General features: G+C 38.7%; 1 protein-coding gene across 4 annotated transcripts in view; it reads right to left on the minus strand.

The window, feature by feature from the left end:
* TRPM3 (transient receptor potential cation channel subfamily M member 3) overlaps positions 1–15798 on the minus strand; it is a 405277-nt gene that overhangs the window by 108239 nt on the left and 281240 nt on the right. For all 4 annotated transcript variants that reach the window (XM_063423113.1, XM_063423115.1, XM_063423111.1 and 1 more), the window contains one exon: positions 11108–11279. In XM_063423113.1, the coding sequence (XP_063279183.1) occupies positions 11108–11279 (172 nt within the window). The remainder of the gene's footprint in view (positions 1–11107; positions 11280–15798) is intronic.

A 15798-nucleotide genomic window follows, 5' to 3' on the forward strand; every position in this document is an offset into this window, starting at 1 on the left:
TTGAGGTATTTAGTAGAAAATCTCATTTAATTGTCAGTGGATGATTGATGAAACTGTTGTGAAGTTCACTAGCAATACCGATGCAGTTACAAGAACTTTGACAGCTTTAAACTACATTTTGATCAAACCTGATCTTAGTTTTTAACCTCAATATATATGACGAACTATGACTTTTGAGGGGAAATTGACTAATAAGCCTTATTCATTTGTACTTGAAACTGCAAAATAGCATTTCCTTACCATGTTTTGAGAAGCTTAAGGGTGTCTTGAGACTCATATTAGAACTTAGTGGTTTTGGTAAGTTAAAGAAAAATAAAGAACATCTTTAGCTCAAGAAGTCTGCCTTAGAAGTCCAGTTTCTAGGCTATTGCTATGCTTCTTGGGACACGCAAAGTGTGTAGTAGTGTGATGTATTAACAATGGCTGAAAGAAACACCACATAAAACATATGGCTTCCAGAAGCATTTCAGTCCAAGTGTTTACATAGGACTTGGATATCTTAATGTAAGCTACCTACCCAGAAAGGATAAACAATTAAACATGATTTTAATAAGCAGAAGTCCTGGTGTAAGTATACAAGATTAAGAAAAATAATTTTAAATTTCTCAACTGATATTTGCCTTACAGTAATACAGAGTCAACAAATATTGCTCTTCAGCTGTTAATACAGTATGTCTAACCACATGATAAGTGATGCTTAAAATGGATTTAAAATTATGTTGGATTTACAACACTTGTTAAAAGGTTTGACCACACAAATGTGTCTGCTTCACCTCTGGATATCTATGTTGTACTCCCTATGGTCCCAGCTAGCTCAGAAAGGCTAAGTGATAACAGAAAATATCCTAAAACAATTCAGATTCTTCATATTAAGTTACACTGAAATACTATTATAACTTGGGGCTTTTCTAGGCATTTTTAGCCTTTTTGGAAACACCCTCTGATGTGTATAACACCTTTTTGGCTAAAATATCAATAGCAAAAGGCAAAGAGATAAGATCACCTGCACATACAAGGTATCTGCATGCTCCAGCTCTTCAAATCTCAGCTGCAATCATGTTTACCACTAGAAAAATTACATTATTAACTACTAAGTGATCATAATTGGAAAAAAGGGAATGGATCTTGCCTTTGCAGGATAATGGAAAAAGAATGCTGGGTTTTATTACCCAGAAGTACAGGAACACCTCCCAAATGTCACACCTAGTTCAAACCTAATTTCACATAGCTGCACTTTTTACAGCCAGCTTTCCCTTTTCCTCATCCCATGTCTCGAGCATCTTCACTAGAGCAGAACCTCTTATTCCAGGTATGGCATAGATAGGATGGGTATTTCTTTTAATCCTTCAAGAACTGTTCAATAACAAAAGATGAGAAACTTACAGATTAAAAATGAAACTGAAACAAAATAAAAAACCTAACAAAAGCAAAAAAGAGAGGAAAACCCCCTTATTTTACTCTTTTCTGAACACCTTTAATAGTTTTTTTATATTCAGATATTGAAATTAAGGAGAACTTCCATTTGTTTGGAGATTCATTACCAGCCCTATGTCTAGAGAAATCAAACTGATCTGGTAAGAAAATACAAAAAGTCTAAGAATATTTGCTGTGTTCCTGAAATTCTCAAAACTTATGTGATTATGTGTGTTCAATGACACCCAACCACTACTAATAAAGGAAACCTTGCAACACTTTGACTTATTTTTTCTTTTCAATTTATTTTTTGACTTTTCTACTACAGGCTAGCTGAATATCATTTACTATGATTTCCTTTTTATTTTTCCCAAACACAATTTAAAATCAGTACTATGAGTTTTATTTTGTTCATCTTTGTTTTTCTTCCTTTGCAATTTTAATTCATTCTCCTTATTCCCCTTGTTATGCTTACTTCCACTCTGCATTTTTATCTTTATAATTTCCCTTTTGGTAGCCCAATCACATTTTCTCTTCCTCTGTCTTCTTCTGCTTAATCCATAATCTTCTTTTATCTCCTCTATTTTTAATTCTCCTCTTTCCTAGGAGTATGATCGTATTACATTTGTCCCAGTCTGTTGTCCTTTCGCTCCTGCTCTACTTTGATACTTTCATTCTAATTTTTATTTGTTTGGTGCTCCTTCCTCATCTCTCTAAATATACCTACTGATCTATGTGCCATCCTGCCAGACCTGGCTTTGATAAACAAATCTATGGACTTGACACCTGGAACCATATCTTCATTTAATAGTGGACTGATCCTAAGAACTTCTCAAAAGAAAATTCAGCACAGTAACATGAAAAGATTTGTCGTATCTTTGATTTTTGTACTCATCTTTGCAGAAGGATAGAGAGTCCTCAGAAGAAAAGTAAACCATGGGATTTGTGAGCCTCACAAGCACCCAAATAACCACTCGGTTACCCTCTATACAATGGCAACACACAGTTCAAAGCTGGCATTTCAAATTCAAAGACACACACACACACACACACACACACACACACAGAGGAACCTTTGTGGATTTCAGTCAAAACTTATTCTATCTATCTTTGCTTATTTGGGCAGCACTGAAGGACCTAACTGGTTTCACTCTTCTTGGAGCTCATCACCTGTAGGCAATGGCCTAAGATACACAGGAGCAACTCCAGTTTCAGAAATTCTCCCACTCTGTCTGATCTTCCCTGGTGCTTTCCCTGGCTCCCTTTGGATGTGAGCACTACCACATTTTGTATGCAGTACTTTAGAAAGCTATTGCATTCTAACATAGCCAAAATCTACACTACCTTGTATTACATATTGAGGTGTTTTCTTTGTCATATTTTGCTTATTTTTCAACATTTTTGACTCTATGTAATCTCAGAAAACTATCCCTTATTCTCATCTGTTCTAGAAAACTACAACAGGTGAACTACAGAACAGCAGAAATTTGGCTGAAGTGGATTCATTCTGAAATAATATTTCTTATTTTGCAGCTTTAGAAATTCAATAAATCTAAAATATCCAAAAATTAGGGAGGTGAAATGACGTACTCTTTTCCTTCTATATGAATCATATGAAAATATGTATTTTAAACAAACTCATCTGTTTAAAGTCAACTTTGTGAAAGGAATTTATAGATCCACTTGCATGGATCTATTGTGTGCTTCAAGAATGATTTTTAACCTTGTGCTTTCTCAGCCCTTCCTGAGGTATGTATGTCCCCAGTGGCTGATCAACAAACATCATTATGCTTTTCACGAAAAAAACCAAGGTTTCCAATCTCTAGCAAAATGGGAAATGAGTCAAAACTTCAAACAGTTTTGGGTTTTACTGAAATTTCAAGGGAGTCAAATTTTCAATCTTGCAGCAGACTTCCTCTTCCAGAAAGTAGTCTGTACCTAGATCTTCCCAGTTATGTAGTTATGAAAATACATCTAGGACTGCACAGAACATGAAGGAAAAATCTGAATCAAATGAGAATTCCAATGCATTTGATGATGATGTAATGGTGAGAGAAGGTGCCAGTGATGACAGTTGAACATCCCTTTGCCTTCCCAGCCCCCTTCATATATTCTCAGGCATAGGATGACAAAGGGAAGTCCACGGGTCACATGAACAGATATTGTTGACATATTATACTGTCTAAATTGCCTTCTTTACCTAATCAAAACACCTAACTTAATCCATCATTTCCTTACTCAGAAGTAATTTTTTCTCACAGGCCTACCAAAACTCAACTACATTAATGAGCTCTATAAAGAAAAAAGAGTAAATACAAAGTCACAGGTTCCAATGCCTATGGTCTGGCTGTTTTTCAAACAGCATACAGTGGACGTAGAGCAAACCTTCAGCACCAAATAGCATGTTTAAAATTAAAATAACTGCAGAATGATAATGAACAGTAAATTTCTGCATTAAGTCCTCTATGGTCTGGGACACAATTCTTCCAGAAATGCACTGCTCAAAAGAAGAGTGTTAGTTTTGCAAGGTGCGTCTACAGAGCCTAAGGATTTGGTGTAGTCATCTTTCTCAGAAATATCAACATGCTTCAGTGTGCAGGAATGGACCTAGCAGTGTAAAGTGATTCTTGTAAACTTCAAAAAGATTAATAGGTTTATTAGATTTATTAGGCTTAAAAGATTTATAATAGGTTGAAAAGTTTATAAAAGATATGAAAGAAAGCAAATTACTTCAACCTTTCTTATTTTTTGAAGGGGTCTATTTCCAATTAAACATACACTGCCTTTACATCCTCTGGCTAAACATTCTGGTTTGAAATATGTTTTCGGTTACATACCCATATTTTTACATTACTTTTGGCTCTCCTGGAAATGGAATTGTTAAAAATCCAAGAAAAGGACTTTTTTTTCTTTGCCTTTTTTTTTTCCAGGTAACTGTTTCTGAAGAAGAAGGTGGTATTTAATTTTATGAAGAGAAAGGAGTTTTCAATAGCAGGAAAAAGTCTTCTCTCCTTATCAGCACAGGCTGGACTCCTGCTGGCTAGGTGACATTACATATGCTTGTTATTCTCATTCCTCATGTTAGTGAAGTCCTCTTGCCTCATTTTCACTTTCACCTGGCTCTTTCTCTCTCTGAGGCTGTGTCTGATACTGTAAAATGTCAGAAATCTAACAAGTAAGGGATCATCTTCTAAATCCTTAGACGAAACATTGGATCTTTTTACATTTTAATCTGTGATGGTAGCTGTTAACTCCAGTTAGAACATGACTGGACTCCATCTGTTTCCAAAGCAAATTTTAAGCATGTAAAACCTCTTTCAGATAGTTACAGAGAATAGAAAATTGTGACAGTCTTCTGACCAAGATTTTAATATTTTGATGTATGAAGCCTTCAATATAGGTAAAATATCTGTATTTAAAAATAAAATGTCATTAGCATGTGGTCAGTATGTTTTCAAGGCAATTTGTCATGCAAATACCACACAAAGCTTATTTATTCTGCTCTTTGAACCTACATTACCTTTTTCTGACACATCCCTTCTTAACACATACTGAACACAAATATCACTACTGACACGTGGTGTAAGACATGAAATGTACATGAAAGACAGAAAATGACTGTATGTTTTGCCAAACGGTTATGCATACACAGGAACATGCTGTGAGTGCATGCTATGCTGTGCTGTGCTGTGTTACGCTATGCTGTGTGTCATGTCAGATTCTGATTCTGCTGACAAAATTATGCATGTTCTTTCAAAGAAAAATACACAGCATTCTTAACAATTCACCTTTCATTCAAATCAAAAGCTTTCATATGTGCAATGTGCAATGATTGTTATATATATAAATAATCTTTGTTCTTGTCTTGCTCTTCTGCTCCAGTAAGAGAATTCATGTGAAAGAAAATAAGCATTTGTGATGGATATGCTTGGCAACCATGTTGTGAGCTCTTTAAGGACTTGAGAATATTTCATTCAGCAATAACAAGTCAGGTAATAGCAACAATTATATCATGTGAAGGGAAGGCCTTAGAGCAAACAGAAGGAATGAACTGCATATTCTAAAAATGTAAACATGAGTGTGGAGCTAAAAGGGAAAAGCTTTAGGTAGGATTTCTGAAGATTCTGCAAGTGCTGGTAGAGGCCCTTTTTATGTAATATGAAGTCATTCTAGGTGATACTTGTTAATGAGAATGCATTTTTCTGTCTAATCACAAAATGAGTGAAACCCATGGCATGTCAATCTACTGGAGTGACTTTGTCCGAAAACGATTAACAGTTCTCAGACCAAATGTATTAGCTGAGTTGCTACATTGGTAATTACTCTAATCTAACCATATATGGAGTAGCAGGAATGAATATTTTATGATTCGTAACTTCCAATGCGCATTTTGTAGGTTTTCTTTTATATTTTTGGTTCAAGGCACAACTGATGTGCCATTCTACAGCACTTTGGAAAAATAGTTTGCTAGTGTCCAGGAATGTTATAATTGAAGATTTTGCAATTGGTAATCTCTAGTAATTGGATGCTTTGTTTATTTCCTTTCTCTGTTTATAGATTACATCATCTGTTTGGTGATGCATTAAGTTCTTGTTCTGCACTAGTATTTTCAGGGGAAGGGGAAAAATAGACTAGCCGCACTTTTACATCTTGAGTGATCATAAGATATACATTGATTTTGAAACCAGTGACAATACTGGTGAAAATTGTTCTGCCTTTTTCTTTTTTTTTTCAAACAGCTTCTTTGGAAACATTTCTTTGCATCACTGTGACCCATTGGAAAGAAGGTCTAAGTATACAATATTTTGGAAAAAACAGTTGTAAAGGGTACAAAAAATTTACAAAGTACTGCAGACTTCCCAGGCACAAGGGGAACGAGAAAAAGAAAAAAGTCCTTCTATTCTTTCTGAATAAAATTTAGCATAGAGACATAACACTTCAGAATGACTTAAACCGAGGAATACCGTAAATGAGATGAGATTGAGGGATGCACAAGAACTTTAGAAAAAGAATAATTAAATGCTAGACCAACAATATCATGGCAGACTATCTCCCGAGGATGGATGCCTAATGACTTTTAGCTATTGTTATAAAGATAATCAATTAGACTACACTATTTTAAACTGTTTTTAGGCCTCAAAGACAGTAAGTACTTGCATGGTATGTAGCAAAATCAAGTCCAAACTTGAAAAATCCCACATAAATTGCAATTTTTCTGTGTTCATTTTTAAAAAAGAATTCCAAGGTAAACTATGGTTGTTCAGACTATAACTTACATCTTTTGTTCTAATCAGATAACCATATCCTTACATCATGGACTCAGGGTCCCAGTGAATGCCCACATGAATGTGAGGCACCACAATGCTCCTGGTGCTCATGAAGAATGCCAGGTACTCAGGCTAGGTTAGAGCAGTGTGTCAAGTGTGGGGTTTTGTCCCATGCTCACTCTGTTCATCACTGTGAACATCATGGGGCTGTAGCTGAAGCACTGGATTCAGATTTCAGCTGTCCATGAAGGATGAGGAGAAACTGGCAAGCATCCAGAGGAAAGATGCTAAGGTCTGCAGCGGCTTAGTGTGTATGCCTGAGGAGGAGAGTTTGAGACAGCACTGCTTGTTTAACCTTTTGAAAAGGAGTCTAAGGAGTTATCCCACACCTGTCCTACAACCATCTAAAACCATCATGCAGGGGTGTCCTAAAATCATCAGCATGAATGTTAAAAAGGTATCAGAGACATGCGTTTCTTGATAGGGTGAGGTCCTCTGAAGGGAAAATGTCCAATAATAGCAGTGTGGGGGCTTCAGATAACACACTGGTGATGGGCTTGGGGAAAGTTTCTAAACCTTTTGCTGGAGTCCTAATAGATGGTTGAATATTAATTATTGGAGGTTGTTGGCTAAATGAAGCTACAGACAAACTTACTCAGCATTGAAAATACTCCTCTTTGAGAAGAGACTAAGACTGGGAACCTTCAGAGGTCTGTTCCAGTCTGTTTGCAATCTATCATTCTATAGACACCTGTAGCTCTGTCTTGTGCTCAAGGCAATGAGACAGTTTAGTCTCTTGAGTGCTTCCAGAAGCGGTGAATCAGAAATCAGTAAACTGGTAGTGGTGGATTACATCAGCCTGACATGCCATAGATCCCTTCCTGCCATGGAACAGTGTAAACAGAGCATCAGAGATGGAAACTGCCCTCCAATTACTGAATCTCCCTTTTGAGCTGGGAGATTTTATGCTAAAAATCTCTATACCTGAGAATCTCTCTTATCCTGAGAATCTTCTGCTCATTAACACAATATTTTTGGAATAGGATGGACTCCATCTTTCAATGTAAAAACTTTTACATGAACTATTGAATTAACCATGTAATGCTATACAAATAAACTCTATGGTAGAGATAGTTGCAAAGGTATCTTTTCTTCCTACCAGTGCATATCTTCAAATGAACTCTGTGCTTTGAAAATTCTGCAAAAAGTCCAGGACCCAAAAATTTGTGTGAATTGGAAACCAGAAACATTTCTGATCAGATCACTTTGAATATTTCCTTTTGATCTTGACACTTCCAGAAAAGTTCTTCTTACTTTCAACATTTCATGCTAAAAAACGATGTACTTTGAAACTCTAGAACTTCTCCAGAACTTTGAGACAACTTGAGGCTCACTTCAAGAGATGGTTGCTGGGCTGTGTTAAAATAGGATTCCTTTGTGAAAATAAGAAAAAAACTGTGCTGAGCATTAAAGCATCAAATTGACCTCTAGGCAGTTGCACAACTGAGTGATTCTGTGCTGAACCTGCAGGATCAGGGCCCAAAATGTCACCCTCTGCTTGTCTGAAAAGTATTTTTAAGTTTCTGAGTATTTGCTGAGGAGAAAGTAAGAGCAATACAAGTGGTAAAACCTAAAAAGGTAGTGGAAAACAGAATACTCAATAAATATTTTCTCTAGTGTTCATAAGGAGCATAATTGGAGACTCTTCTTCTTCTTCCTATTATTATTCCTGTTGTTATTCTTATTTTATAGTACACTTATTCAGGAAATTATTCCGATACTGCTGAATGACTGAGAATCATGCCATATTAGGAAGAAAAACAGCTGAGACTTTCGGAATTATCTGAGATATTTAATGACCTAGTTTAGTCTTAGATTTTATAAAAGAGACTGCCTCTGTCCTAGTCTATTCGAAGGGAATGCAATTTTCTGTATCTTTAATATATGAGAACAAGTTTAAAGCTTCCCTTTGTGAACTGTATGTGACCACAAATATCCAGAAGAGCTATCACTGCACTGGAGAAAGACATAGTTAAAGCAAAGGAAAATAAATAAGAAAAAATGACAAGCCCCGCATGTAAAAGTCAGGCAGGCTTAAAAATAAGAATAAAATCTACTTTCAGCACTATTGTCAAGGCACAGGCTGTGAAATTAAAAGTTATCAATTGTTTACGAGTTCCTAAATCTGTTCCGTTTTCTAGAACAGACTCTTTCTTTTAGTGATTAACTAAAAATTGCACCTTCCCCTGACTCTACCATAAAGAAAATTGTGATGTTGCCAGTGCTTCCCCCCACTCCACATGCTTCCAACTGGAATATGGTAAGTTAAGACATATATGCATGGCTGCACAGACTCCCATTTGGATAAAAATCCCTTGGCAGGAGTGTCCTGTCATGCACAGGAGGAAAAATCTACATTGGTCTGCTATAAATAAGGGTAAAGAAAAGCATAAGAAATTGGCCATCTGTTTGGCTGACCCAACAAGGCAGGTGGTCTTTCTCATCCATATGGTCAACTTCCTAATAACTAGAGGGTGCGCAGGACTCAGTCAACCTCTTTCAAATCAAGAAAAAAAAACCATTGTGGAAACATTCTGGATGTCACTGAACCAAGATGTACAAATCTTATCGGCAGCCTTATTTTTGAACAATTTTTTCACATTTCTATGTTGAGGAGGTGTTGTGAGATCCAAGTATCTCTATGTGTATAAGGGAGGGAGGGAGTAGTTAAATGGTGGAGTGTCTCTGTCACAGAGGAAAGTGAAAAGGAGGGTGCTTACTTTTGTGTGTAGAGCATACCGCAGAAAGAAACCAGAGAAGAGAAATTCTTCATTTTTTGTAGATGTTTGAAGAAGTAAGGCAAGCATTTTACTTGAACCACCAAAGTCTGCAGTTTCATCCATCAGTCACTTTTTAAAAGATACGCCTCTTGACCAAATCTAAATTAGGTTAAATCCTTCTGAAGAGATTTACTTTTTAAGATAAGATTTTGCCACCAAAATGTTGTGCTGTAAACGGCAAAAGCTCACAGTTTTCCTTTAAATGTCTTCAAAATAACTTCTATTTATGACAGAATTTTATGTATTCTCATGATATGCCATTTTCAAGTGTGCCTTTTTGTGGCTGGTCAAGGTAGGATTAGATGATACTATCTTCATTGGCTAAGGACACTCCCTGGTGTGCACCTGCTGCTTATGATGCACACATTTTGTGCACATCTACATAGTGTTCCCTGAGAAAAAGCAATATAACTGTGATATCCTAAAAAAACCCCAAGCCCCAAGAGTGGGGTTCATGCAGTGGTGTTGAAGGCCATAAATGGCACATCATTTTAATTTAAGCACAGATTATACTCATCATACAGAAAACTATCAAGCATGAATAACTTTCTAGATTATGTTCACCAATTGGGCCTGCCTGCAATTTCTTGTCATCTGATGTCTGAGAGCTAAATGCTTTTCCTAGTCTCATCCCAGTTTCACATGCCTATGTCACAAAAAGTTTCATGCCTCAAAACTGTATGTTTAAGGAGAGTTATTAGCAGAGAGGCTGCGTATGACCACTTTCGAAAAACTATGTCTGTTTTTATTCCTAAAGAAATCTTATGGAGGTACAACACTGATGTTTGTTTGTGAGACCAAAAATAGAATTGAAATTAAGTCCCTATCTCTAAGCATGTGTACATTGCATCAAGCATCAAGCATGGGTACACTACCAGAAATACCAGTATTGAGATATCATATTTTACTTTATCCATGCAGAAATGCTTACTTAGGTAACTATTTTTTCTTTTAGTAGGAAAGTGGTACACGAAAAGAAAAATATAACTTTGAGAGCAAAACTGGGGCATCAGTCTGGTCATGATGTGGTATCATCAGGGTTGCAAAAGATGAAGTGTAAGGAACAGCTAACCTCTTAACTCAGCCTCTGGCTTTGGCTAATGACAGCTGCCTAGGAGAAACTAACAAACACAGTGCAAAGGTACAGTAGCACTTCTGTTGAACACTCCCATTGCCTACAAATAGCAGTGTCTCTTCAGTGGGCAAAACATTCATAATAAAAAACTCTCCCTCACGTTTTGTCACCCTTTTCTTTAATTGTACTAGTTTCACCTTATTCTTTACTAATGAAGGAGGACCTAACTATACACCGTTCTAAGGAAGAGAAGCTACCAAAGACCTGAGTGGAATCTGAACCTTAGCAAACACTGCTTGAAACAGCGGAAACAAATCCAGCTATTTGTGCTGTGCCTTTACCCACTGCACTCTAGAACAAAATATTATTATCTTTGTTCATCATTATTTGCTTTACTTAGCTCATGGTCACCACAGACAGTAGAACTACTCCTCCAGACATGCAGAATTATTTCTTCTTTATACTGAGTGGTTTTTGCAATTATAAAGCAGCACAAGCAACATGTTACTCACTTGTATTTATCTTCTGAAGTGAAATGTGCTTTTCCAGGTGTCTGCGAAGCTTTACCTCTGCTCCATATTTACCAGTAGTACCATTGTCAGCCAAAATAAAATGAGAATGCATGCTATTCAGCACTGTCAACTTGCTCATGGGATTGGACATTGTCTGGTATGGTCGGACCACCTGCATTTTAGAGATAGAGCAAAAAGAAGGTACACCAAACAGAATGAGCATCTGAACTAAATCAGTTACAAGATATGAGCTGACAAGATAAAACAAAAGAAAAATCAAAATTAGGGTACTGCACTTCAGTAGTACTGTCTTTTATGTGTAAATTAGAAAATGACCTTAACACTGCCCCTTTTGATGCAGACATGGCTTAAAGGGTTTTCCACAACAATCTGTTTCAATAGTATCAATGTCCACTGCTTCCTTCAAAATCCAGCTAATGGTCAGTGCTCCAAAGGTCTGGGTGACTATACACACACACTGTATACCCCGTCTGCTGCTGACCATCTAGAGCATTGCTGAAATATCTCACCTTGCTCTGACCAAATTCTTTGATTCTTCCTTCACAGACCCCACCAAGTATCATGCCTCCAGTGTTGGTTCATCCAGAACCATCAGCACTGGAGACACACAAATACAGGTGAGTTCCACTCTTGGAGATGGAATTCCAAGATACATAAGATATTACAACACATTTTCAATGTTCTTGGAAAAACTATCGGCCCACTTCTAGCATCAGTGAAAGGACAGTCTGTGTTCACAACAGCTTTAGAAAGTTTCTGTTCAATGGGGAGTGTGCTTCACTTCCCTTGATTTGATTTGATTTCATCAGGAGAAACTGCACAGCAGACTGAGTAAATTGGCCCAGAGTTACCCCACTCATATCCACCAGACAGACTAAATCATAGCATGGGGCCACATTTGGCTGTCAGCTGCTTTGGTGAGTGCCTATTGACATAAGGAAAACTGTACTAACAGGGCAAAAGGATTGGTGCTTGGTCAAGGCATCCTGACTGATACTTCAAAGGTTCTCTAGCAATACTATTCCCTGCCTTTCTTATGTATGTCTTGTCTTTTTGGAGAGACAAAGCTGAAAATCTACAAAATGAAGTCCTAGCTGAAGAAATGCTGTAATGACTTGTTAAAAAACTCAGCTGGACTATCCTTCATTCCTTCAACTCTGAAGGAATATTCTTCAGAATTCTGACATGGTTCATTTTGCAGGTCTTGTGCTTTTAATGCACAAATATGTACACTCAAAATTTGACCTAAATGCTTGCAGACAGAAATATAATAAGGTATTGATTTATTCATAAGCTTTTCTCCCTCTGTAATTCCAAAGAGATCTTTAATTGAGACAGAATTCTTTAAAAATAATAGGTGTTAGCAATTCTTTGGCCAGAGATCTCTCTCTCTATATTATTTTCCATTGTGAATGTCTAACTATGATCAACTCTTAGCCAGCAAGGAGAAATACAGAAACTTTTTTTGCAGTTGTAAATTGTCATGCAAAGGGTACCCTGTAAGCTCTTCATCCTGCAAAAAGGAGGGAATAGGTCTGAGAAGACCTAGAGGGCAGCTGGCCAACAGCAAGGCAGTACACTACAATCTGTGAGAACAGGTGATAGCTCTGGCTTATATATTTTTTTAATGATGTTTCTTTTGGTGCCTCATTCATAACAATTTATTTGACAGTTGCATGTGACTTAATAAGTATCAGGACACTGCTGGAATGTGTTTAATGGCTAGCTTCTACAGATATAGAAAGCATTTACCCCATGCCACTGTCAGAAAGAAAAGGCAAGTTCTTTCTCACATCCCTATAAATCAAATAAAATCAAATTAATGCAGTGAAATTATTTTAAACTGATTCCCACCCCATCTCTCAATAAATGGACACCAGCAAGGCCTTATAGTAGAGGAATCCCTTGAGTTGCCCATTCACGGTATGAGTACAGGCCACTGTGCAGACAATTCTACTGACAGCTTGTGTTCTGTTCCTGAGAGCCACAGCTCAAAACCTTCTATCTGTGACATGAAAATGAGACTACAATTATTTTCAATTGAACTGTTCACAACATGCACAATTCAACATCTGAATTATGTTTTTTAACAAAAAAATTCTCAAGCCACACTGTTAGACTCTTCCTGAGAAAAGGATAAACAAAATCTTCAGGAAGGTAAGAACATCCTAGGCTTTGAGGATTGTCGTGGTTGGGGGGGGGAGGTGAATTTTTCCAGGGAGATGTGGGCAGTCCAATCAGTGATCAGCTTTTCTGCTGGCACCTGGGTTGGTCACTCAGAGGTTTGGACACGCCTCTGAGGACACAAAGAGTTAAAAGCAGGAGTCTGGGGGGCTCGGCCTCTTTTCAGATCCTGGTTTCAGCAGAGAGAGGTCTCCAGTCTCCTCCCCCCCCCGCCCGGCCACGAGGCTGGGTGGGGGAGGGGAAACACGTGGTCGGCTCAGGTAAGCCGGAGCCCCGGGGGGGGGAGAAGAGAAGGGACAGGACTAGAACTGAGCTGCCCCGTCCAGGATGGAGGGGTGGAAAACTGTGGAAGTGCCTTCTGTGTGTGCTCACCCCCTCCTCCCCCCAAACTCCGGGAGAAGGTGCCCAGCCACGTGGGGGTTTGCGGAGCCTGGGAGTGCCTGAGCCTGCACCCTGCTGAGAGATAGAAACTGTTAACCCTTGCTTGGCAGAAAGAAACTTTTCTTAGACATTGATTCTCATGACTGGTGGTTTTCGGAGAGAGGGAAGCGGCCTGGGACCGAGATGATAAAGCATGATTGGAAGGAATTCGATAGAAGAATGAGAGGAGTAGCCTTAGAGCTGGACTTTTCTTGCATAATGTCAGCCATGGACTGAACTTGAGTCTCTTTTGAACATAAACTGCATTTTTGGGTGGATGCAGCTGCCCCTTGCTTTTGCTACAGTGACTGGCACTTAAAGAGTTGGAGCGAGCAGAGAAGAGAGGGGGAGGGTGAGGTGGTGCCCTCTGCCCTCAGGGCAGACCTGCTCCTGGAACCCCGGCCCCTGGGTGAAAAGGGGAGAGCTCGGCATGCAGCATCCTTAAAAAGCCCTGTATGTAGTTGTGGCCTATGAGACAGCGGTGAGAGCGCTGGACATAGGAAAAAGAGAGTGTCACCTTAGCAGACTTCTCCGGGCAGTGCTATAGGTGACATGGAAACACATAAGGGGTGGACCCGTGTTTTCTGAGGAACAGTCTGTGGTGCCAGAGAGACTCCTCTCTCCCTTGCTGAATTGAAGATTAGTTTGTTTTTGAGTGGTGATTGTTTAATCTAAAACCCAAGAGTTGGTCTTTGAAGAGTGATGGGTGGGGAGGTAGAAACTGGGAGAAGAAATGTTCTAAAAAGTTTTTATTTCTGTCTCTGTGTGTGTTTAAGAGTATTTCTGTCCCTGTTCTTATGTAATTAATAAAGTTTTGGTGGGTTTTTTTTGTTTTCAAGATTTAAGCCTGCTCTGCTCTGTTCCTGATCACATCCCACAGGAATTGTTAGAAAAAAACATATATTCATGGGTGCACTAACATCTGGCCAGTGCTAACCCATGACAAGGATACTTCCTTGAGAATGCTCTTTCACAACACTCAGCAGATTTTTGATTTCTCATTCTTGCCGTTTCCATTCATCTGTTCTTTTCAACTCCATGCATTTTACCCAGGCAAGTTAAATAGCTGGAAAAAACTTTGAGTTTAAGCTGTCTTCTCAACCTCTTCTTACAGCCATAGAATCATATGACAATTTGGGCTGGAAGTGACCTTAAAGATCACCCAGCTGACCTTAAAGACTTCCCACCATGGGCAGGGACACCGTCCACTAGACCGGATTGTTCAAAGTCCCATCCAACCTTGCACTGAGAATAGGGAGATTAGGGAATAATGTCCCTTAACATCTTCCTCTGCAGAGCTGAAAGGAATAATTTCTGCTCAAGACAAGTCTCTCCAAATACAGTTTAACAAATGTGACAGGAGCCGTGCTGTGAAGCACTACTCATGCTGCATGGACTGAGGGAAGTCTGTCAATAGGTGAGTGGCTGGGCTGACCTCAGCCCTTGCCTTTGCACCCTGAGGTGGCAGCAAGCTTGAATGAAAAGCATTGTTGCTCTCCTTAGATTCCCTGTAGGCACATGACACTCAACATAAGAGACAGCACTTGAAAAGTCTCTCAGGGTAACTCACCATGACAACGAGCCTGCAAGGGCCATGTGAACCAGTGCATGAATATGAGCAGTCTATGTGGAGGCAAAGAATTTGAGACAAACAGTAAGGTCAAACTAGTGATGGAAAAAGAAAGGGATGCATGCTTTGCTTCTCAAGGAGCAGCAGCTGTTGCTCAAATCAAGCTGTTTCTGCAGCCCTGTTGCTCTGGAGCATACCAGGAAACAGAGTAGTTCCTCATTTAATTCAGAGGTTCCTGGAAGTATCATGGTCCAACTTCTTTACATATGCTACAAATATGCCAATCCTTGTCTTTGCCCCTGGTCGTCTTCTGAGGTGACTTGGAATTAAACTCAAATGAGCACCGAACAGACCCTGAAAGTAACGACATGCATGCTACAATGACTTATAAAGTGTCCTTTTTTGGAAGGGAAAATGGCTCTGCGTGTAGGAGGAAACTTGCCTGTAATCACAGTTTTCTACAAGACTGAGCAAACCATTTTACTTTCTCAGTTCT

The sequence above is a fragment of the Prinia subflava genome, chromosome Z (assembly GCF_021018805.1).
Source record: "Prinia subflava isolate CZ2003 ecotype Zambia chromosome Z, Cam_Psub_1.2, whole genome shotgun sequence".
NCBI classification, from domain to species: Eukaryota; Metazoa; Chordata; class Aves; order Passeriformes; family Cisticolidae; genus Prinia; species Prinia subflava.